General features: G+C 37.8%; 2 protein-coding genes across 3 annotated transcripts in view; one reads left to right on the top strand and one right to left on the bottom strand.

Moving 5' to 3' along the window:
• Positions 1–41: 41 nt before the first annotated feature.
• Positions 42–1,586, top strand: LOC133530031 (peroxisome biogenesis factor 10). Its single transcript, XM_061867838.1, has one exon. The coding sequence runs from the start codon at positions 597–599 to the stop codon at positions 1,407–1,409; it is 813 nt and encodes a 270-aa protein (XP_061723822.1). The 5' UTR covers positions 42–596; the 3' UTR covers positions 1,410–1,586.
• Positions 1,587–4,539: 2,953 nt separating this feature from the next.
• LOC133530242 (dipeptidyl aminopeptidase-like protein 6) overlaps positions 4,540–23,404 on the bottom strand; it is a 238,466-nt gene continuing 219,601 nt past the window's right edge. For both annotated transcript variants that reach the window (XM_061868119.1, XM_061868120.1), the window contains exons 12-19: positions 23,225–23,360; positions 21,761–21,933; positions 21,201–21,343; positions 20,471–20,662; positions 19,660–19,817; positions 18,071–18,282; positions 16,785–16,960; positions 4,540–15,901 (exon numbers count right to left, since the gene is read on the bottom strand). In XM_061868119.1, coding sequence (XP_061724103.1) covers positions 16,817–16,960; positions 18,071–18,282; positions 19,660–19,817; positions 20,471–20,662; positions 21,201–21,343; positions 21,761–21,933; positions 23,225–23,360 — 1,158 coding nt within the window. In that variant the 3' untranslated portion in view covers positions 4,540–15,901; positions 16,785–16,816. The remainder of the gene's footprint in view (positions 15,902–16,784; positions 16,961–18,070; positions 18,283–19,659; positions 19,818–20,470; positions 20,663–21,200; positions 21,344–21,760; positions 21,934–23,224; positions 23,361–23,404) is intronic.

Genomic DNA, 23,404 nt, shown 5'->3' with positions numbered 1-23,404 from the left:
GCAGGCCTGAGCTTGTGGTACAGACGTGTGACTATTTTTTTAATGAAACGAGTTTTTTTTTAACCTGACTACACAGTTTGGTCGACATAGAAACGAGGAGATTTATACTACAAGACTGCTTCAAGATGATTGGATAGGTGACTGGCGAATGCTACACGCTCGATCTCCAGGATCACCATATGTATAGAGCGTAAAGTGTAGTTATAGTAGAGATTGACTGCTCAAAAGTGGATTTATACTACGGTGGCAAACAAGCATACGGCCCGCCTGATGGTTAGAGACAGTCCTAGGCCAAACTATATTTCTACCGTCTAAAAAGAGGAGCCTAGTGGTAGCATTAAATTAAAACTTCATTTTGACCAAAAAAGATCAAACATACTATTTTTACTTTGGTAACCCTGAACTTAAATAATGCGCATCTGTACCATGCTGTTTGTGAAAAAGGTCGAAATGTCAGTCACTTGTGTCACTTCACTTGTGACACTTGTCATGATTGACATGTGAAAAAAATAAATAGATAAAATGAACGAGTAGGGAGCTATTTAATAAGAAAATACTTAAACTTATTCATTGGAGCTGTTGATTAGTGCAAAACAATGGCTTTGCCGACTGCCCAACCAGCGGAGGTTCTAAGAGCGTGGCAGAAAGACGACCATTATGAGAAACAACTTGCGGGATCGTTGGCTAGGCTTATGCCTTCAAATCATGCGTCTAAAGCCATTCCCATATCTGCCCTCCTTTATAAATCGTTTACTACGCTAAATGACTTGCAGACTCTCGGCGAAGAATACTCCGGAATCGTTCAAGTGGATGAAACTTACCTTAAACTCCCAACATTCGGCAATAGACTTCTCAGCATCTTGTTATCAGCCTTTGGTGAAAATTTGACAAGAAGGGTCCTTCGTTACGCCGAAGATGCCGTTGAACAAAATGCTACGTTAAAACCTGCGGTCCAGAACTCGCTTGTAGTGTTCCTTAAGGCTGTGGCGAATATGTTGCCTCAGTTTGAGAGCATACACAGAGCTCTGTGTTATATTAGCGGTGGGCCGATACAACTCGGGAAGACCGCTTCAGGGATTGATTATGTGCAAGTTAGACCGGCTGCTGCAGCGTACTATGCTCATTTAAGGTTATTAGGTATGGTAACTCTGCTGCATGCTTTCGTTTCTTGCGGTCAGAGCATTTATCAGGCTAAGAGACACATGGATCAAATGCGAGAGTTTCCTAATGAAGTTGATAGTAATAAATCATGTGTAGCATGCTTGGAAGAGATAGTTCAGCCGTGTGTGTTGCCGTGCGGACATATTTTTTGTATGCAGTGCAGTTATGGTGCATTGGAGACATGTGCATTATGCCGCACACCATTTTTGAAGAATAGTGTTGTGCCTCTTATGAACTATTCTCCATGACATTGTAAATGTTTTTATTAGAACTTGTATTGTATAACCAAAGGTAAAGCAAGGGCAAATAGTGCATAAGTTATATTAAGTAGTCCGTTTTGTGAATATTGTAAATAAAAGGGTTTATTTTTATACTAATATTGATTGGGTACTTTGTAAATAAAGGTACAATTCTTATAAGTATAACATAGTTTCATTCTAACAAGTCATTCACAAAGATGTGTGTCTTGACTCGTAACATCATGTTATTAAAGGTTAGATTTGACAAATCTGCGTGTCATCGTGGATCACACAAAATATACAAATAAATATAAATATATATGGTGGGAAGAAGTTGACTAATATACATATTGTAACACACCTTAGTGACCTTAGAAACTAGAATGTTTTCCTATATATATTTAGCCACTTTGGCTATCTATCACTATCTATTTGATTTGTTATTACATCTACATGATTGTCGGGCACTTTGTAGGGAGGCTGAATGGCTTTCCTAAAAAGTGCCCCGAGACCTTGTAGATGATTAAGCACTTTACCGGGATGTAAACGCTATTGTATGTTAGAGTATCTTAAGATAATTATTTTAAATGTTGAAATATGTTCTTTTACCACCATTGAAGCAAACTAGCATGAAGGACTTCACTGTCCCAGTTCAATAAATATTTTATTTATTTCTCGGACAGGCTTGCCTAATAGGATATTAAGATACAAGTGCGAGAAGTAGGAAATTAGCTTTTCAGATGTGTATTGTACAACGTTTTACAGTACATGTGGCCCTTTAAATTTTCATGCTATTTTATAGTGCTAGTTACCGCACTAGGGCGGTAAAATACACCATATGTACAGTCAAGTCTGAAAATATCGATACGAAAATAGTGCCAAAAATATGTATACACGACCTTACTGCCCATATATTAAGGTAGTGTTAACATATTTTTGGCACTTTGTCCGTATCGATATTTTCAAACGTGACCGTAACGTACTACTGTAATAGTTGTTTTACAAGGGGGCAAAGTTGTTATTTAACTGCTCATGTTAATATTGATACCCGAGCAAGTGAAAGATTCAAAAATGGAACCATGAGCGTAGCGAGTTGTTCGAGAAGTGGAATCTTGAGTGGAGTTGCGAGGGTTAAACAAACTTTGCCTCCGAGGGTAACAATTTTTTTCACCAGACTAACGCGAGGAAAATACTAACTAATGAAATACCAAAAAATCCAGCTAACATAAGAAAACAACTCTAAATTTGCTTTATTATTAGGTACTCTGCCCTACATGTGGATGAAATGCAACTTTCTCATTAGTTTTTGAACAATCAATCAATCAGTTGATGTGGTGAAAAAAAAAAATGTTGTTTTTTTATGAGCGGCAATATTTTTCGGTGTGATTATTTTACTTGCTTACAGCTTTTACTATGGACCGACCCCAATAACACAAAAATGGCTGGTCAGGTGTTGATATTTTCTATTGGGGACCGGTGTCGTTGACGTAACTGGCGGCTTCCTCGCACAACCTGATACGTTGCGATACAACAAGGAAATGCCGCCAGCATCCCTTGGTATATTGCCTCAAGGGCCTATTTTATATTTATGTTAGTTATAGTAATCCTCTGTATATACCTATCCATTATGTATATTGTTATTGTAAAAAAAGCATTCTGTATTATTATTGGAAAATTAAGCGACAAACCAGCGATGTGTCACCGGCGAACTTAGCGATAGCGGGGTATTTGAAGTCTGAAACGGCGCGCCCTTGAACTTTGTAGGCGTAGGTATATTCGGATGGCTGGCGTTGGCTTTAGACTCGCGAGTACCGTTGGCAAAGAAAACCTCATTTTCAGTTGTTAACATTTGGATTAATTGTCAATTTTAGAAACTTACCCACATAAGTATCTATTTGTAAATAATCAAAGTAAATAAGCAGCCAAGTAACTATTTGACCGCCACAGACGGCTGTGGACGTCATCGGAAAGTCTTGCCAACGACGGCCACAGCCGTCAGCTCAGCCAATGTCATAGGGACTTACGCGGGACACCGTAAAGTTCAATTTCGCTTAAACAATCCTTCGCCGTCTGGCATTCAAAGTGTTAACCCGATTAGGTGCGGTTAAAAACAACTTTTTTTTGTTAAAAATATGTCACTTAAAAATGTTGCAAGCATATACTGCTCGGTCTTCTCTCTTAGAATTGGTCGAAAGGCGCCTAGCTTTTCAAAGATAGCATACACCAGAGTATTAGTAAAGATCGCTGTGGCCGGGTGGTCTAGTCAGGTCAGAGAGAGATTCCGGCCTTGGACCCCGGAGAACTTGTTCACTATCTTTAGTGTATGACATCTAAGTATAGGTACTCGTAGTTCAGCAGCATACATCGCAGACATCAATTCTCATCACTTAGTAGGACTTAACAGTAATCTGCCGTCCGTACCCTCTGCAGCTTCCTCAACGGCATGTTGGTCTCAGTTATTCTAGGGGTGTCAGGGGCGTGTTGCAGACGAGTCAAGGGCGGCTGGAAATAACACCTGTGAGGGCTGGCATTGGGCTTTGTTTTTGGTGAGTTTTCGTTTGGAAATAGTTGACCCTAGCGGGTTTACTTTTAGATTCGAAATGCATGTCGTTGTTCGTGTTCTAAATAGGTCCAAAGTATAACTTTTGGGCGTGTTAGGTACACTGAGAGTAACACGACATTCATGACAATCTCGGTTGCATTTTTATCACTTTCGCACTTACATACTTGTTAGAACGTGACAGGCATGGTGACAAGTGATAACTATGTGAGCGTGCTACAGCCGCAGGAAGATAAATGATAAAAGTTATTCTCTAAAATCGTATATTGATTGAATTTGTTACGACGTGTAAACCAAAGGTGAGCCTAAACTCGACAAACGTCTAGTAAAAAATACAATTAACCCTTTGAACGCTTTATCGCATAAACTCAAACATCACTCATACGCCAAAATCCTGGGCGCAAGAAAGAATGTAAACCTTACTCGAAAGTGTGAAGGTTACTTTGACAGCGTTCGCCATAACACCTATATAGTTGTTCTTGGCACTGGGCACGACTAGTTACGACGCTTTTAGGTGTTCTTGGCGGTCAAAAGGTTAATGAAATTATGAACTTGGGATACTGAAATTACACAACATAATTTATATGATATCTATTTATTGATTTCATAATACAATAGGTAATAGTTTCGACCAAGTGATTGAAGTACGATATTTAACAGTAAATAAAATTTGTAGCAATAACAGCGTAGATACTTACAAGTAAGGTAATACTTTAATTATAAGTAGGTACTTATTACAGTTCAACGTGCAGCCCCCGTGGTTAGTGGGACCTTGTGGTCTAAGAAAATGACAGTTTCTTTAGTCCAATTAGTTAATCGAACCAACAGGAAATCAGAAGTTCACGAGGTCCGATCGGCGTCTAAGAAAATGATAGTTTCAATGGTCCGATGCGTTAATCGGTCCAATCAGAAAAAAGTTCATGTGGTCCGATCGGAAGGACAAAGGCAGTAGGACTACGTGGTCAGAGGGGTCTGTTTTATAGTCAATGAAGCAATCTGACGGATTTATTAATTCAAACCGCGTTTCATGCAAACGAATACCTTGGGAAATATTGCCTAACTTTCGGATAGTCTTAAGACTGTAATATTCCTACATAACAGGCCACAAGCCATAATCAAACACAATAATTCGTACAGTCATCATCAAGTTTAAGTTGAACCGTGTCAAGTTTACTTAACCGGTACATTTATTTAGAACTCCATTGCTCTGTTATTGTTCGGCCTATACAAATACTGTCTCTCTAAAATTAACTCTAAAGGGCTTTATTCCATAAGCGAATCTTAATAAACTCATAGAAGTTATTACTTATTCTTATATCACAGATTATTTCGGACATTTGAATATTTTGAGTAATTTTAGAAACATAAATTATATTCTGTAGTGGACTGATATTTATGAACGCACTCCTATAAAATCTAGAAGTCTGATTTACATGCTTACCGAGGCTTGGCAAGCGTCATGGACGCAGCTATGCGGTGGAATGAGATTGCAATATCGCATGCTCCCTCTAACGCATAACTGCGTCCCTGACGCTTGCCAAGCCTTGGCACGCATGTAAATCAGGCTCAAAAGTGCGTTTCCACGCGTGAGTATCGGCAGGCGCAAGCATGAAAACGGTGGTGTTTGGCTTGTCGCGCCTGAGCTTGCAGGAGCTTGGCGCGATTCGGGGCGGTGTCGGGTTTTGGACACAGATCAAAGCAAGCTTGCGGCAAGCGCTTGCGATGTATTTACACGTTGGCGCGTGTTGCATGGAATCCGAAGAACGAAAACCCCTAAGAGGAAATTGACAGATGCTTGGTCTAATCTTCTCTGCTTCATTTGTTTTTTTTTTTCACATATTTTAAATATAAATAATTATGTCAAGCGAAACAACGACGTTGACGTCTACCAGGCATGGATGTCCGGAACTATGTACAATGACGCACTTGCAAGCGTTTGTACAGACTTGGAGCTTATAGACCTTTGCCAAGTCAAGGAAAATCATCTTGGCAGCCCTCTCTCTTGCCTATCTCCTTACTACAAAGACTGATATGTTGGATATGTCGTTTTAACTGTATTTATAGTTCAAAGTTCTATTCATTAAAAATAAACACAATAACTAGTGCAACTAATTGTTTTATTAACAATAAGTGTAAAATTCTTCTTGGCGCAGCCGGTAGGATACGAACTTACGAACATTGGAACAAATTAAATGAGGTCAACAGATACAAATTCATAGTGTAATATCAATAGTCTTCTTAACTTGAGCAAAGCCATGCATTTTTCAACTAAAATATATTTTGAAAACCTACTCAAAAATTTATTCAGTATTTGTTTAGTAGAGATTGAAGCATTTCGTTTCAATAAAATGAATTTTACCCAGAAGTTTTTAGGTCGTAGCATAATTTATCGGATTTATAAGTATTTCAAGGGCTCTTAAAAGACGTTTCAACCCCTTTGTTCATGTTAGAGCTCAGTTTGACTTATGCATATCGTCTAAAATATCCGCAGTTGCTATTATTTTCATAACATTTCGATTTCGATAGCGTTTAAATTTACAAAATTATGACCAGAGGGCTGCACGCCGAACGTTGTTGACATAGCCAACGATAATTACAGAGGAAATAACAATAGTTAATTATAAACTCTAAAACAACAAGCCTCACCTAAAGCTACGGAAACAGAAACTAAACTAGTTTATGAACTAGCGGGTAAACAAACCCTTTATTTTTCAGAAAATGAGGATGTTATTAACATGTATTTAGATTCATGCGTTATACACTGTGAAATACGATTCCTAGTTCTTGTAATGAATAATAATATGAACGATTAAAATACTATAGTATAAAACAATATAAACTATAAACAGGGTATATAGACCAAACTTAATTGGTATGTACATACCCAAAAACTTAGCGTGATTGTTCTTCGGTGGATCATTTAAACGGAAAACATAAAATTTACTTATAAGTATGGTAGGGTATAAAGATGGGGCAAACTCAAACATGTTAAACTTAAAGCCTGTTTCACAATGTCCAAGTAAAGTCCTGAATAAGCTTCTTACCATTTATCTGACGAATAAACGGCCCGATTCGAAGAATGATTAAGACACTTTTAAGATCTTGGAAAGATCTTTAAAAGATCGATAACTAAACAACATGTCAAAATTGACGTTTATTTCGATTCCGCTGTGATCCTAATAAGATCTATCTACGATATCTCTAACGTCAAAGTGACATTGGTTGCCCGAATCGAGGTGCTTCTGTGAATTATACGACATAAAGACGACATCTAAATGAGAACTTACCTAAACCAGAACTTATCGTTATCGTATCTCATTCTTCAAATCGGGCCGTAAGTCATCGTTGGCGTTTTACAATCTTCAAATAAGCTTAACTGGTAGATAATAGTAGATATAATAGTGTAACCTGACAATATTTTATTTGGCGCATGCCATGTTGTGGATTATCAGTGCTAATAATTTATTTTACTGGCAAGAGATTTTTTACAACATACGTTGTAAGTTATCGAATGTCTTCGATGAAAAACAAAGAGAAATTATTCGCAATTATAAACGATTTTCAAAGATTGTCAAAGATGCAAGAAAACATAATTTGAATACAATAAATACATCAAAAGGCGTATTCCAATAAACAATGTTTTAAAATTAGTGACATGACCGGTGTCTACAGACATTTTATTTTACGTTACATAACGTACGCAATTGCGCATATTATTGTTATATGTAAGCTGCTTGTATCGATATTATCTCAAGGCCAAATATAATCTTGTGAGGCTAAAAGTAATAGTCATCAGTCAGGTAATTAAAATGTGATAAACTAAATATTATGATACTCCTAATACCTACCGTGAGTAGGTATCTAAATATCTATATACCCACTATTTACACGAACGGGAAATGTGAACTGACTTAACTAAACACGAAAGTATCGATTCGATAAGCATTAACCCAAATACATCGATGCCCTATAGTTCACACTGTTACTAATGACGCGGGTTTTTTTTTTAGAAATGTGTTAGAGTCGCTTGCTTGCGCCTTCTGGGAACACTGGGAGGATGTTCATATGGGATACAGAGGCTTAGTTTATAATTTATTATAGGTTTCACTAGGATTAAGGGAATGTAAACTAACACTATGGACATGGTCCGAAATAAATAAATTAAATTGAATTCAAAATCGTTGTAAATAAAACTTTGTTTATGCACTATGGTATCTAATACTTAGAACCAAATTCTCTCCGTAATATGGTTGTTTCCAATTTTTAGAAACGCGTGTATTACGTTCTACATTAACTAAAAGTTGCCCTAAAATTCAACTTTTATACTAAAAACGGCTTTGAATATGTTAAATTAACAAAATATATTTTGACAGATGCTTTCGCGCCCAAAACGCTCTTTGAAAATTGTGTGACGTCACAGTTTACGGTTTGACACATAACTACATACATACGTAGAAGATACGAACTGTCAACTGACATTTGTCATTTGTTGTTTATCGCCTAACTGTCAACAGTGTCAATCCGAGAGTTGTGACGTCATCAGAATCTTCAATGACGTTTCGAGTTTGGTCACGTGACGTGTGCTAAAAGATATTTTAAATTCAATATTTACAAAAATATGGTCATTACAGGTTCCCTAAAAGTAGTTTAACATGTTCTTATAATCCAAAAGAATTTATTGCGATACAATTCTGCCCTAAGATTTGTAGATGGAAACAACCCTATTAGTACAAGTGTAGGGTATGCCGTTTAAGTATTCTTGGCATAGCTAGGGGTAATCGTTTATAGAAACAACAATTCCATTAGCAGAATTTAATAAAATAACACAATTATTGTCGAATTTATTTCAAATTCTTTCAATGCATTGCTTTTTAACTGTCGAAAAAGCAATGCATTGAAAGCATTGACTCCGCAGCTCAACGGAAACGTGAAAACCCTGAATTGTTAATTTTGGAAGAGTTAAGTCAGTCCACGTTAACAGCAACTTGAAATTAGTATTATTTTCATCACACTTGCTCGAAAAAGATCTTATTTCATGCAGGTGTGCTGAAGGACAAAGGCCTATTTTGTTCCCGTGGGAGTTATGGATTGTGAAAAAAAAAGCTTTTTTTTAAATAATGTCACTTATTCATACAAACCAAGTAGCATAAATGAGTTTTACTTTTAAAATACTGACGTTTATAATTTAATATTTTTGTTTATGTTTAAAATTATTTAATTTGATTAAATTAACAGCAGTTTAAAATCTTTTTACATCATTTTCAATCGTGGCTGAATGCCGAATAGGTCTGTGCCTTCGATGCTTCACCTGCCAAGAAATTACAAAATGGCGGACGAATGTTTGATACGTCACCGTATTTAAGAATTATTTCGCTTAAAATTTAGTTTTTTCTTCCCAAGTGAGATGAAAAACATTGTGTGTAACTCCGGGAGTAAGAATATTGCGAACTCGGGTCTTTACCACCCTCGTATCCAAAATTTCACTTACCCCCCTCGTTGCACAATGTACTATTTCTCTCATAACATTTCGTTCCGTTCTCATTTTGTTAATGCGAAACCATAAAAATAAGCAAAGTATCTTTGCCGTTGTCGCTTTTACTTTTTGTGGTAAAAAGTTTAACTTTTATTTGGCTACTTTATGTAAGACTCGGTTTGTTGCTATTTAAGTAAAATATTAAGTATTTTGTCTCTTTAGAATTATAGTTTCAATTTGTAACTCTTAGAAATAGAATGAGAGTTAATTTAGTACTATTTAATTAATGATTGGACCAAATTACAAATCACAAAGTTATTAAATGGTTAAGTAAATAATTAGAGATAGGAATTCCACAATATAATAATATATCTTTTTGTATACAGGGCGTTCCAAGACTATGGGTCATCAAGGGAAAGTCGGTTCGATTCCCAGATGAAGCAAGTAATTCTTAGAAAAGCTTTAAATGCAGAATTGCTGACTTTTAAAAATAACATAAAGTCTTCTTTCAGCAAAATATCCTATTTACGATATTTAAGGTACTTTCCCTTGATGTCCCATAGTCTTGGGACGCCCTGTATATTACTTAGTTAGACAAAATAAAAAAGTATCTGTATACGTTAAAATTTTATATGACATCAATGCAAAAACAGAACAAAAACATGAATTTCATCAGAAACATATGAAAGATTTTGATGGTATACGTTCTACGAATAGGCCCAGCGCTACGACGCGTAGCATTCTAGCGCGTAGCAGCGATAATCGTACGTAGCAGTATGATGCAAATTACTATCCACATCGGTATGGTGAATCTTTAATATATTCCTTAATGAAATGGCGTCATTTAGGGCAAAAAACAAAACATCCAAAATTTAAAAATACATAGTCCAAGGGTCTTTTTCGGGCCGGGTTACGAAATTCGTCGTAAAATGCGTATACACATAACGCATAGAAGGTAGACATGTTAATGCTACATAGCTACCCAAAGACCCTGACTTTCTACCAAAACGACTAACAGAAGAGAACAACCAACACCAATAAGGCATAATTTCACAATCTGTGCGTATCTTGATCGTAATCTAACAAGAGTAAGCAAATATTGAGTCCCTAATGAAATTGCGGTCTTATGTCTTTAGTAACAAGACATAGGGGTTGTTTTTATATGCCAAATAAAGTAATATGCCATTACTAAGACTTGAAGTCTAGTTATATAATATCATAATTCATCGTTACGTAATCTTTACAAACCAGCGTTATAATATAATGAAACTGACTTAATGATACTTACACAACAAGAATAACGACGTATTTGGCACTTTAGGTCATTATTTTCTCTTTTCTGCACACGTTCTTTGCGCTGGCTACTCTCCGACTCAAATATTTTGTCAACTGCACATTTCTTTGCACAGCCAACCAACAACTACTAATTAAGACAACTTATAGAACGCCAATAAAAAAACGTTCCATTCCACTATAAAATTTGAACTTTCTGGCAGTAGAACAAGTCATTTTAATTGACCAATTTTAGAGTATGGATCCTTTTTGATAAAGTACGTCCATTTAAAATGAATCACATTATTTCTTTACCATCGTCTCGTCCTTGTCCATATTTATTCCACCTCATTGTAAAATATGCATTTGCAAAGAAAAGTACAGTTAGAGTCAACCAATACACTACACGACTCTTCTCTTTCCGAACAGACTAATAGGAAATTTGAATAAGCCATAGATTCGCCTTTATTATAGACTTGTTCATGAAGAAAGGGTTATACTTTTTGATATACGAATAAACATTTCATATCTGCATGTTTTCTTTTTCGTGAGAGTTAGGAGCAGCCAGTATCGAACGTGATTCACGGCAAATTACAGGAAACAGTTATACCAATATACTAATAATCTTTAAATAAAATCAAGATAACGACATGTTTCTCTTCACGTACCTATAATGTAGAACTTGAATAACATTATCGAAGGAAGTTTCAAGCTAATTAGGAAATAATGTAGGTTCTTGTGAAGTCCTGAACGTGCCGGAATTTAGTCGTCTCCTGTAATTTGCGACTAACTTCAGTCGGGATGAGGGTGAATTTGACAAACTCGTTTGTAAACAATTTAATCTCTGCAGCACCGGTTGCGTTGTGCTGCAAATATACTCTAGCAAGCCAGCTTCGTTAGTAGAAAAAGGCGGCAAATTTCAAAAATGTAGGCGCAAAAATTGATCTACCATACAAATTTGAAATATCGCGCCTTTTTAATTAACACGCTTTTATTAGGTCGACCTGTATGTAACTATGTAATGGAATCTAAGGTAACTAATTTAACCATCTTCCAAGGATCGTAGCGTCATGAAAATTGGCAGCTGTATGTAGTTTTGATGACAATACAATAATATGGTACTGTCGAACTGATCTGATGATGGAGCCAGAAGATATGAACTGGAACTTCATGATGGAACATCGTATCATAGCTGTGTTTGGATTTGTTAGAAAAGTCTTATAATAAACTTTGACCACGATTAGGTTTCAAGGTCTGATGATGAAGCCGGAAGATAGGCTCTGGAATTCCATGATGGAATATCGTATCATAGTCGTGTTTGCACTTGTGAGAAAGGTCGACTTTGAACGAACACGATCAGGTTTCAAAGCGTGTTTTTCTAGTGTTTTTAAACTATTAATTTATTATTCTTCTAACCAAGTTGGTTTGCCAGAGTGTAGTTTGTGATTAAGATTTTGCATAATTGAATACTAGATTGTTACTTAAGATATACGTAGGTTACTAGATAAGTTTTGCAATAGACAAATATGATATGAAACAATGAGGTAGACTATCATATTTTTTTAAACTATATTTCCATAGACAGTGTTAAGGCGGAAAACATTTACTTTATTTTTAAATTTACTTATAAAAAATATATTTAAACTTAGAAATCGTCAGTGTGGGCTAAGAGCGATTTACGTATATTTTATACAACATTTTCATTTCATAAAAAGTTAAAGATTTTTTAATGAGTAAATTTAAAAAGAAAGTAAATAATTTCCAGCAAATCATTGCCTATGGAAATATAGTTATTTATTTATTCGTATGGCAAAAATACAATCGTTCATTCATATGAAATATAGGTAGGTATATTTATTACAGCAGTACGCCCAATCGTTGGATCCATTGGGTGACATTGTTGTCTAAGGTGAACAAGTCCACTGCCGGGTTGCCCTGGTATTTGGTGAGTGGGCATTCGCGGATAATATGGTCCATGCTCTGCACCTCCACAATCGCATGCTGACGACTCTCTCCAGCCACATCTGTGTAGGAACTCTCGAAAATAGGAAATATAGTTTTAAAAAGTATATGTGATAGGCCACCTGTTTGTTTCATATTTGACTATTGCAAAACTTATCTAGTGACCTATGTACGTGATGGGCACTCATCAAAATAGCAAGTTTGTCAATTTCTCCCGATTAACTTCGCCGACACCGCTTAGATTAAAACTTATAGAAACGCCGTTATATTAATGACAATTTATCAATGATCGATGCGGGTGCGATATCAGAAAAGTGCTTACTTAATTTAAGAGGTAATTTCACTATTCCATTATTGCTATTATTTTTAAGTTTACAATTTTAAACCATTCTAAAAGTATTAATGCACAAAGTTTACTAATCAATACTCTTTTTACTAGATATATATTTAAAATTGTTAATTTAACTATTGGTCTTTAATAAAATTTCTTTAAAATACTAATTTTTATCAAAGTGACTAGGGCATGCAAACTTGAAATATGAGAATGAGCAATTTTTTTGTTTAAGTTCAATTATAAGTATGTAAAAACGCACGTCTTACAAAGTGGTACTTTACAATCACGGCCTTGAAAGGCTATTTGAGACCTGTAGTGGTCGAGATTTGAGTCTTAAAATATAATTGATTGTAATAGAGGAGAGGCAAAGTCTTAGAAAAAAACGTGCCACTTAGTTTGACATCCAAAACAGGTGGCGCTGTACTACGCCGTATGTTTTGCGGTCACTGAATTGTCAAACAGCGCCATCTATTTTGGATGTCAACATAAGAGGCACGTTTTTTTCTTAAACTTTACCTCTCTATTACAATACTATACATACAGTACATAGTATACACGCAGTATTGGTTATACAGAGTAGTAAAAATTATCCCAAAACATACTTATCTAACTATTAGGTTCAAATAGCTCCACGAAACGTCAATAATTATGCTGCCATTTTTTAAGTGAGAAGGTCATTTAAAAAAGACATGGCTATGTTCTTAACTTCGACGAATAGTGGGCAAAAAACATTAAACTAACTCTACAGATTCTACTCACGTGTCTTTAGTTACTCGTACGACATGTTTCGGAGAGCCTATAGGTCTCCTTTCTCACGAACTAACAGTGCGAGCAGCGTTCACGAAGGCCGTGATTCGCGTACTCTAAACACATCGCGTGAAACATGTTGCGCGAGTGACTATAAACACGTGAGTGGAATCCGTAGAATTAGTTTAATGTTAGTATATCTCACGAGAGTTTAAATTGGGCCAAAAACGTTTATTGTGAACATTATAATAGTCAACGAGTTCGATACATTTTTCTAAGTCTTTCATAGTACAGCTTGTACAAGTAGAAGGTTGTTCAAGGCTTATAGTCCATTTTTATTACGACGTCTACAGAAAATACGGGTAACCTTAACTCATATGAAATAAGTTTTTGACCCAAGTACCTACCACTCCGCAAAACGTGCGTGATAGTGAATGATTATTAATATCTAATACTGTACAATTATTTGTCATTTAGAAATTACACTTTACCTTTTTCCTATAACGCTAACTTCCGAAGTTACGTGTGGCGAATATTTTTGGTTTATAAAACACATTTTGTATTTGTAAGCTTTAAGTTTGTCAACAACCTTTTGCTGAATAAAAATATACCTCGTTTTCGAAACACACTTATATTTTATTTGGGTTCTATTATGGCTCAGTTTCATTGGTCGATAGGGCTCACGAGCGGGGTGCGGGGGATTTCCATAAAGCATGCCCTTATGAGTTTCACTAGTCGTTATACTACATCACAGCCTGCGGGGAATCACCTGCATGCCGTATATCGACCGAACTATCGACTTATGAGTTTCACTAGCCGTTAAACCGCCTGCGGGGAGTCTCCGCACGCTTTATTTTGTCCGAGTTATCGACCGATGAAACTGAGCCATTATATCTAGAAAATTTGTAATGGCTATGAAGCCGTATAAAATTTAACGCTTTCAAAGCTTACTATAGAAGCCTCAAAGAACGTAAGACTTTATTCATCACTTTCTAACAAATGTATGTGAGTTACTCCAGCAAAAAGGTGTTTAAGACGTCAAAATTGGAGCGTTTTCGAGCAGAAATGACGATGAGTAAGTCCTATAATATGAGCTAACTACTAAGATCACAAAACTCATTGACTAAGAACTACTATCAATTCCTTTATGTTGTCACTAGTTGAAACATTGTGTTAGATCTCTCTTTCAGACTTTATTATCCTGAACATTTCTGAAAACTGGATGGTGAATAAAAACAGATTACTCACCAATATTACTAAGAAAATATAACTATTTTTTTAACACCCCACCTGAGCAATTATGCCAAAAAATGCCTTACATAATTTTGGAAAAGAGCTGATATTCTTCAAACTGCTGGATCGATTTGTATCAATCATTGCTAAGAACTGAATTTAATCGAATTTAAACCACCACCGCAAGGAAACTCACTTTCACGTTGAAAAACCGCATCAAAATCGGTCCATCCGTTTGAGGGCTACGATGCCACAGACAGATATTGGCGCCAAACGCCTCGTTTTGCGTCGGGGGTTAAAAATTAACTTAACGATGTTCGTTATTTAAACGATTATTGTAGGACAAGTTGTTCGCAGAAATGTTCAAGGCAATGAAAGATTCGTTAGAAAATTTGCGAATATATTACATGCAAAAGAATATTTTGAAATTTAATTTCGTGAATTTATTTTCCTAATTTTCTTGAATAAAATGATATAAGTACCTATTGTAAAATTTTCCAATTGCGTTAAACGAATTTATTTACGATCACCCTCTATCATCGAGGAGCCATTGTGCTTCGACCAATCCCTGGTCCGCTCAACACTCACACTAATGCATTACCGGAACACACAACCAAATTGAATGCATCACGATTCTTGACGCAACAGCCACAGGCTGCACACTTTTAAACACAAAATAAAATCATAGTCAAAAACACGTTTCCACTGTCTAATTTTATAGATCTCGCACTTTATTGACAGGGTTTATAACACGATAAAAATGTCTTTAATACTAATGTATTAGGTATCACATATATGATTATGTGTTCAGAGCTGTCCACTCTTTGGCAGTAGACATATTGGGGCCAGGATATGGAATTGTTGTACTACAGGTTAATAGGATAAGGTTGCTACAATGTGCCGGCGACTCCGTTCATTACCTGGAAATGATATATGTCATTGAGCACAAAACCATTCAAAATTTGTTACAATATTTGTATAAAAGCTAAAAATTGCCTTTAAAAATGCGCTATTTTATTTTTAATCGAACTCATCGAATAGGTAGTTTTTTAAATTCTGTGAAAGTAGGTCTAAATTCTGTGAACACTTTCAATCACGGCAGCGTAATTTATGGTCCACTAAATAATTTCTGTTCTTGATTCAATACGGCTGCAGATTCAATAGAGTAGAGGAGCAAAGTGTATATAATCTATAAGCTGTCTGTCTAGACAATTTGCTTCAATAAGCTAACTGAATTCATTAAATTCAGCTTGCGATATTCAAGTTATGCTAATACACAAAATAAACAAGGGTGCTAAAGGTCTTTAAAAAGGCTTAATTCTTGGTAAAATTGGTAACACCTGAGGAAGCTAAATGACGAAAACGATTTCTCAATTTCAATAAACATCGTTATATTCATTAAAATATAATTTTGCAAAAAAACACCCAAAAATAACTAGATATTTAGTAAATAGCAGTTCGAAAATAAACTATTTATTTTTAAACAGTACATTTTTAAAGATTTATTACATAGAGATTTGTTTAAGCAACCAATAACTGAAGACAATGCCAAAAACCGTGCAAAGCGGAGGAGAAAAGTAGAAAAGCGGACTCCGGGCTCAGAAGTGGTAGCCGAGCCATCGGAATAATCATTAAAATGAGAGATAGAAACTATATTTAACCACAACTTACATACATGTAAGGCGCAAAACGTCGAGGAGCCAAGAGAAGATGCATAACACTAATAATTTGGATGTAGGTAATCAATTAATATCTGGAATAGAAAAATAAAGGTCGGAAAACACTAAAGGACAAAGAGCTCACCGCGAGTACAACTCTTCGTCCCGCCACGTGTCTCAGTCGAGGTTGCCACCGTTCCGCAGCCCCGCCTTGGTCTCGGGCGGCACCTGTTTGCGGAAGCAGTCGTCCAGGAACGCCGACATGGTGCGGTACAGGTGCCGCCTCACACCGGACAGGCTGTGGCCCTCGTCTGGGTAGATCTGTTTCGAAAGGAGTGCACTTTTGAGACGAAACCAGAAGATATGTGGGGTATCATATCCGTAATAAAAAACGGGATTGGCTGATAATTTGGTGATTGAGTGTAATCTAAACTGGAACAAATAATGCTTTGCTTTTCTATAAGAATTGCTTTTCTATCCTGGCAACCCTATGGCCATATAAGGATGACGGCCGGTGGATAGTAAGCGAACAACTATTCTCGATTAAAGTGTTTTATTAGTGACTAATAATGGGTTACATAGGTTTTTATATACTACATACACGACACACACTACATGCCATATTGCTCTTGATTGATTGATGCAAACAAATCGTTGTAAAAATGTCAATGGTGAGTGTGACATGATATACAAAATTAAGACCAGATATGTGATTGTAAAAATATATCCATGCATGATAGGTGCGAAATAAGTAGATTCACGAATAACGATTGAGATAATTGTAAATTAAAATATGTATGACATTGCAATGCCCTGCCAGGGCCCATATGACTCTGAATGTACTTAGTTATTAAGATCTGTACTAAACTATGGTTGCAATAAATAAATAAATGACTAAATGACTAAATGATTATGAATTAAATTTTTGATCTGGGTTAGAATATAAATAAGAACCAGTTTATAAAGGTGGGTCTCTAGAAAAGTAGGTACGTACGTATATGTGACGAAAGTCTAGAAAACTTATTCGGACTGGTTTAGTTATTAGTGATTGTAAACGGACGATATTTTTCTCTATTGGAAGACACAACGTCATAAAACCTCGTATTAAATCCTAATCCGACGAAGTGCAAATAAGTATGAGTCTAAACTCCAGCAGAGGATTAATTTTAATGTAATAATCTCATCTGCTGTCTGAATACGCTACCACGGCGAGCGACCACGCCAGCACCATGGTCTGCTGCACGTGCACGTTGTCGTCGGTCGTGCCTGCACCAGCAGCAGCATCTTGTCCTGTAAGCGTCTCACCTGCTGTCTGAACATGCTTCCTTGGTCAGCCAGCGACCGCGCCAGCGCCATGGTCTGCTGCACGTGCACGTTGTCGTCGGCCGTGCCGTGCACTAGCAGCTGCATCTTGTCCTGTAAACGTCTCACCTGCTGCCTGAACATGCTGCCTTGGTCGGCCAGCGACCGTGCCAGCGCCATGGTCTGCTGCACGTGCACGTTGTCGTCGGCTGTGCCGTGCACCAGCAGCAACATCTTGTCGTGCAGCGCCGCGGCCTGCTTCGTCACGTCGGCGTCGGCGTAGCCGCGGTAGTTGCCCGTCGCGTTGGGGAAGCCCATGTAGCGCTCCGCGTACGCAGATGCTATAAGCATAAAAAATCGGTAATACAATTTTTTTTAATATGCCACACAATGGCAGACAAGAGAGCGTCTATTTACGCTTGCAACAGTGGTCACAAGCGCTTTGCCGATTTTTAACAAATGTACGAGGTTTACTTTATTGACAGGTATTAGTAGGTTATTTTCTTATGTTTAGATATCACAAGTTTTCTGAGTATCAAATCTACCTCTTTTATTGTTATAATTTTTTGGTGTTGCATTTTTGGTACTCGTAGGTAAAATAGTTTTTATCGACTACTGTAGGTGCTAAGTAAGCTCAAAAGCTGTCACGGACCAAACAATTTCCCCGGGGAGCCAAAAGCTGTATTCTCTTTAGTACATTATAAATCGTTTAAATAGCATCTGAGGTCGTTCATAAAATAATGAAGATAAATTTCGCTTGCCAGCTTAATATCCTCTGTCCAAGTTGTTAAACTTCCCAGAAATACCAAATTTCATTGGAATTAATCTCGTTTTTCAATAAGGATTTCACGAGTATTTTATCAGTTACATAAATAAAACAATTGATCATTTATAACTACTATTATTGCTTTGTTCGACTTACAAGCAAATAATTATGTTGCACGTTCTTCATTTTCTTTTCCAAGATTTGAAAACCAAAAAAATTTAGGCACGTCACCTATTCGTCGGCTTTACAGACATAATATACGCTAGTGAACAAAAAGCACTTTAGGGCATCAGGGAGTAATCAGCTGATGCTCATGTTTTACTCGTATCTAATGGGATTCCTGTATAAAAATATAACACTGAGCTATCGTCAAACTATTAACCGCTTAAATAACGTGGATGTACAAAAAACGATCTTGCGGCTAGCACATAGAGCTAAAATCTATCCGAACGCGCTGTCAACATACTGTCATTTAGAAATGTTGGTGCAACATTTCTTTGTTATCGTTTAACGTAAATTGTCGCCATCTGTCATTGAAATGTTACGAGCGTACGTGTGGTCTCACTTTTTCGCAAGACGAAGCGGCCACGAAAGCTATATTTTGAGTTCGATATTAAAGACAAGGCACGGTAAAATTAATAAATACGTAAAACTGACTCGATTTTCACTTTTGCACCTACTTTGTTCATAATGTTCATGTCAAAATTTTTTTCTGAGTGAATTATTTTAGGTGTGAATATAACGGATAAAGTTACGTAGGTTAATTGACTAAAATGCAACATTAAAATTGTGTAACTATTTTGCACAAAAGCTAAAATATGAAAAATGATTCTAAAAATACACAATTTTCTATTTGATACTAAATAATAACGATTTATTGCCAATGATATTCGCGATCCAGTGGTCCCGTTCAGTTGAGCTACGTCGTGAACTCACGTTCTCAAATTCTTACCATAGTATCTCCAGCGCACGATAGGCGTGATGGCGATGCCGCAGTGGAACACGTCCAGCGGGCTGGCCAGCGCCAGCGCCGCCAGGAACCCGCCGTGCGCGCGCCCCCACACCGCCACGCGGCGCGAGTCGATGAAGTGCAGCGAGTCACGGAGGTACCTGGAAGTTGGGAAGCTCTTAGCACGCTGAGAACTGGCTCTGTGTATAGTGGCAAAACGATTCCGACGAACTGACAAGGGATTTTTTATTAAATTAAAATTAGAAACATTATTTTCCTGTTATTTTCTTTTACTTGTTAGGGAATAGGAATGTACCTACGTATAGTTTCTCTGTGCCAAGTGCGTGCATTCCTTCAGAGCATCTCTTATTAGTTTGGCGATATTCCACAGCTTTATAAAATCTAGCGCCGAACATAAACTCTGCTTCCAAGAATTTTCAGAAAGATCAAAAGAGTACCATTCATAACCGACACTCGGATGGAATGTTATGCTTCTGTTACTTGCTAAGCCCTCGTCCAGAGCTCTGTCATGAACTGTATTGGTGCAACATGTATGTATGTGTACCCGCTCTGCCGAGCTGATTTTGCAAATCGACGGTTCCGAGCCGGCGATGCAGCCTGTGCGGGCACGCGAACTTGGTCCAGTGCCTGTCTAAAGTTGTGTTGATGCTTTAAGCTTACATGTGAATACTCACTCGCTATCTCACGCTAGTCTTGCAGCTCGACGGTGTCGAGTCAGCGGCGGTGCATTCTCTACAGGCCAGCGAGGTTGGTCCAGCATTTTACTTCAATTATTAGTGACTGTAATACTCACTCGGCCACCTCGAGCTGGTCCTGCAGCTCGACGGTGCCGAGCCGGCGGTGCAGCGCGTGGTGCGCGCCGAGCCCGCGGCCGCCGGCGCCGCGCGCGTCCACGGCCGCCAGCACGGCGCCCGCGCCCGCCGCCAGCGAGCCCCAGTCCAGCGCCCAGCGCTCCGTCACCAGCTGCGTGCCTGGCGCTCCATGTCTGTTCATTAATATGACGAGTTAGAGAACCGTTTATAAATAGGATCAGACATTCCTTCCGTAACTGAAAATCAATTCAGGTACTGACATGGATTGAATTTTAGTTAAGAGTGAAACTCAATCTGAGTGAGAACTGTCTCAGATGATCTGATGAAAAGTTGTGCAGCGCCGCATTTAAATTATCGCGTTAACCAGTGGCTGGTCTCAGTTTTAACTGCATGATAGATAAATCATCTGTAATCCAAAAATGTGATATCCCTACCTACTGGTATAAAAATAGTAACCAAGAGATAGTTAAATCAATGATGACAAGTATAACTTAGTATAAGAATGCGGACTTACACTTGATGACAGGCGGATAATTGATAAACTCTGCCCTTTTCAGCCCGGGTAGTCTATTGCACAGACCACAGGTCATGAGGATTTATATTTGCCAGCAAACATCCGGGCTCGAGTTTGGCCCGAGGCGCACACCCTTTCGCTTCCTCAGCTTGAAACTGCATGGAATTCACACTTCTTCTGTAACTACCAGCACTTACACTTTCATGACGAGCGGGTACTTGGTGACCTCGTCTTCCCGGAGCCCGGGCGGCAGCAGCAGCCGCACCCGCGCCGTGTGCCCGCTCGACAGCTGCACCGAGAACGTGCGCGGCGTCGGAATAGCTATCGATGATAGCCGCTCCTGACGATAAAACACTTTTATTCAAGTTGTTCTAAATTCATTCAACTATCGCTAATCTAAAACGGCAGTATGAATCACTTTTAAGTAATTTCAGATCAGTCATAGCTTACTAATTTGTGATGGATTGGAAACACTCCCGGGATTTTTTTTCTGTGGTATTTATTGAAGCAGTTTCATTTTCACCAAATACCACTGGGATCTTCTCTAGATATCTAGTGTCCTAGCAGAATATACGGTTTTAATAAATCTGTCTGTATGAAGACTCGATGATAACACAAGGTGTTCAAATATCAGGACAAGAAAAACAACGAATTGCGATTTAGAAGAATAGAAGCCAATCAGATAAATTTTTCTCCATATTATTTGATTATCAATTGCTTGTAAAGCCTTCAGTCGCCGAGAGTGTCTGCAGCTCACCTTGACAGCAGTATTGTTCTCCAAGTGCACGAGCATCCTTGGCTCGGGCAGCAGCGTGCGGTACAGGCTGGTGGTGGGCACGCCAGGGCCCAGGCACTCCAGCACGAAGTACGCCGACGACGGGCTGAAGTGTGCCTCGTGGTACAGGCACGGTAGGTTTAGCTGGATGTGTTCTGTGGAAAAATAATATTTAATAAGTATTTCAATAATTTCAAACATAAATTACTAAGTATCGGGTGTGCACCAACATTTAAGTAAACTAAATGGCATAGTCAATAATGTAATGCTCCATATATCATAGCGTTTCGTTGCTGTAACATGGGCATTACATTTATCTCAACCAAACAATTTAAAACTATGACATATCAATATCATTTCGAACATCAATCTTCCAAGATAGTACGTCTTTCACTTGCCGACTCTAAATAATATAAAATATAAGTTATTATATTCAATACGGCATAAGCTTTTATTAGGCAATCATTCAGCCTACGCTCGTGTACTAAGTTGCCTAATCTTTTACAATTATGTTTAGGAAATCTTATCTGGACTGCGAAACACGGTTTCGTTTTTAATTCGATGACTTTGATAGAGGCTTCATGACTTTAACTTTAGCCACTAGTTAGTAATATTCTGGATTCTCAAATGTTTACAAAGCAAAGATTGCTGACTACGTAGCTGGAAGAGAAAGAAAAGATCTAAAAGTGAAATCACTAGGTGTCGGCCTCCGCTCAAAATGTTAATTTGTCCGGAACGCTTGGTTGTTCTAAGGCGGATTATACACTCCGACACTCTTGTTGGTTTTACCCTGGAATTCCAGAGTCCATTTAAAAGGAGTTCCGTTTGAATATTCTCAGTGGCATTGTATGTTTTAGCACGTTGCTACTCAAATTCAACGCCTAAATAAACTGGAGCCATTACTACGTCCCTAAGCTTAATGCGTGCAAAGATACATGAGCGTATATGGCAGAAATAATCAAGTGCTAATGTAGGTGATAAAACGTAATGTACTTTTCTCGTATACTGGCAAAGTCTACTTACATTTACAAACCATTTTAACCTAGTTTCTAGTGTGTTGCCTACGAAAGTTTTCGTCGATGTATTATATTTTATAAAATCTATTTCATCATCGAACCTGCTCATAAATTTTCACGAGAATCGGTTAAGAATTGTGACCTATAGAGGAGAATATCCGGACATACGAAGCATTTTTGCCCAAGCAGAAACGGACACCTTCGCTAACGCTCGTTCAATTATGTTTACTAGTGGCTTTTCGAACAAATGAATCGACAAAAAATATTTAATCATCGAAACTGCTCCTATAATTACACGACAATCGGTTGAGAATTGCGACATGTAGAGGAGAACAGCCGGACGAACGAAACAATTTTTGCCCAAGCTAAAACGGATAGTTTCGGTAACGCTCGGTCAATTTATTTGGAACATTATATTTTTAAAACGTACCTGGTCGTTTTTTCTTCTTTTTCCTGGCGTTGGGCGAGGGCGAGGTGGCCGGCAGCTCCTCGTCCCAGTCGCTGTCCCAGCTGTCGCCCGAGGACGCCAGGTTGCCGTAATACTCTAGGTTGATTGACGGGGAAGGCTGTGAAACATTATACTTTGAATACATTGTCAACTGTACAGGTA

This window comes from Cydia pomonella, chromosome 22 (genome assembly GCF_033807575.1).
Source record: "Cydia pomonella isolate Wapato2018A chromosome 22, ilCydPomo1, whole genome shotgun sequence".
NCBI lineage: Eukaryota > Metazoa > Arthropoda > Insecta > Lepidoptera > Tortricidae > Cydia > Cydia pomonella.
Note: the sequence above shows the minus strand (reverse complement) of the source record. Positions and strands in the feature narration are given on the sequence as shown.

What these genes read in the sequence shown, in the direction of transcription:
- LOC133530031 (XM_061867838.1), top strand. Translation starts at nt 597, where the DNA reads ATGGCTTTGCCGACTGCCCAACCAGCGGAGGTTCTAAGAGCGTGGCAG.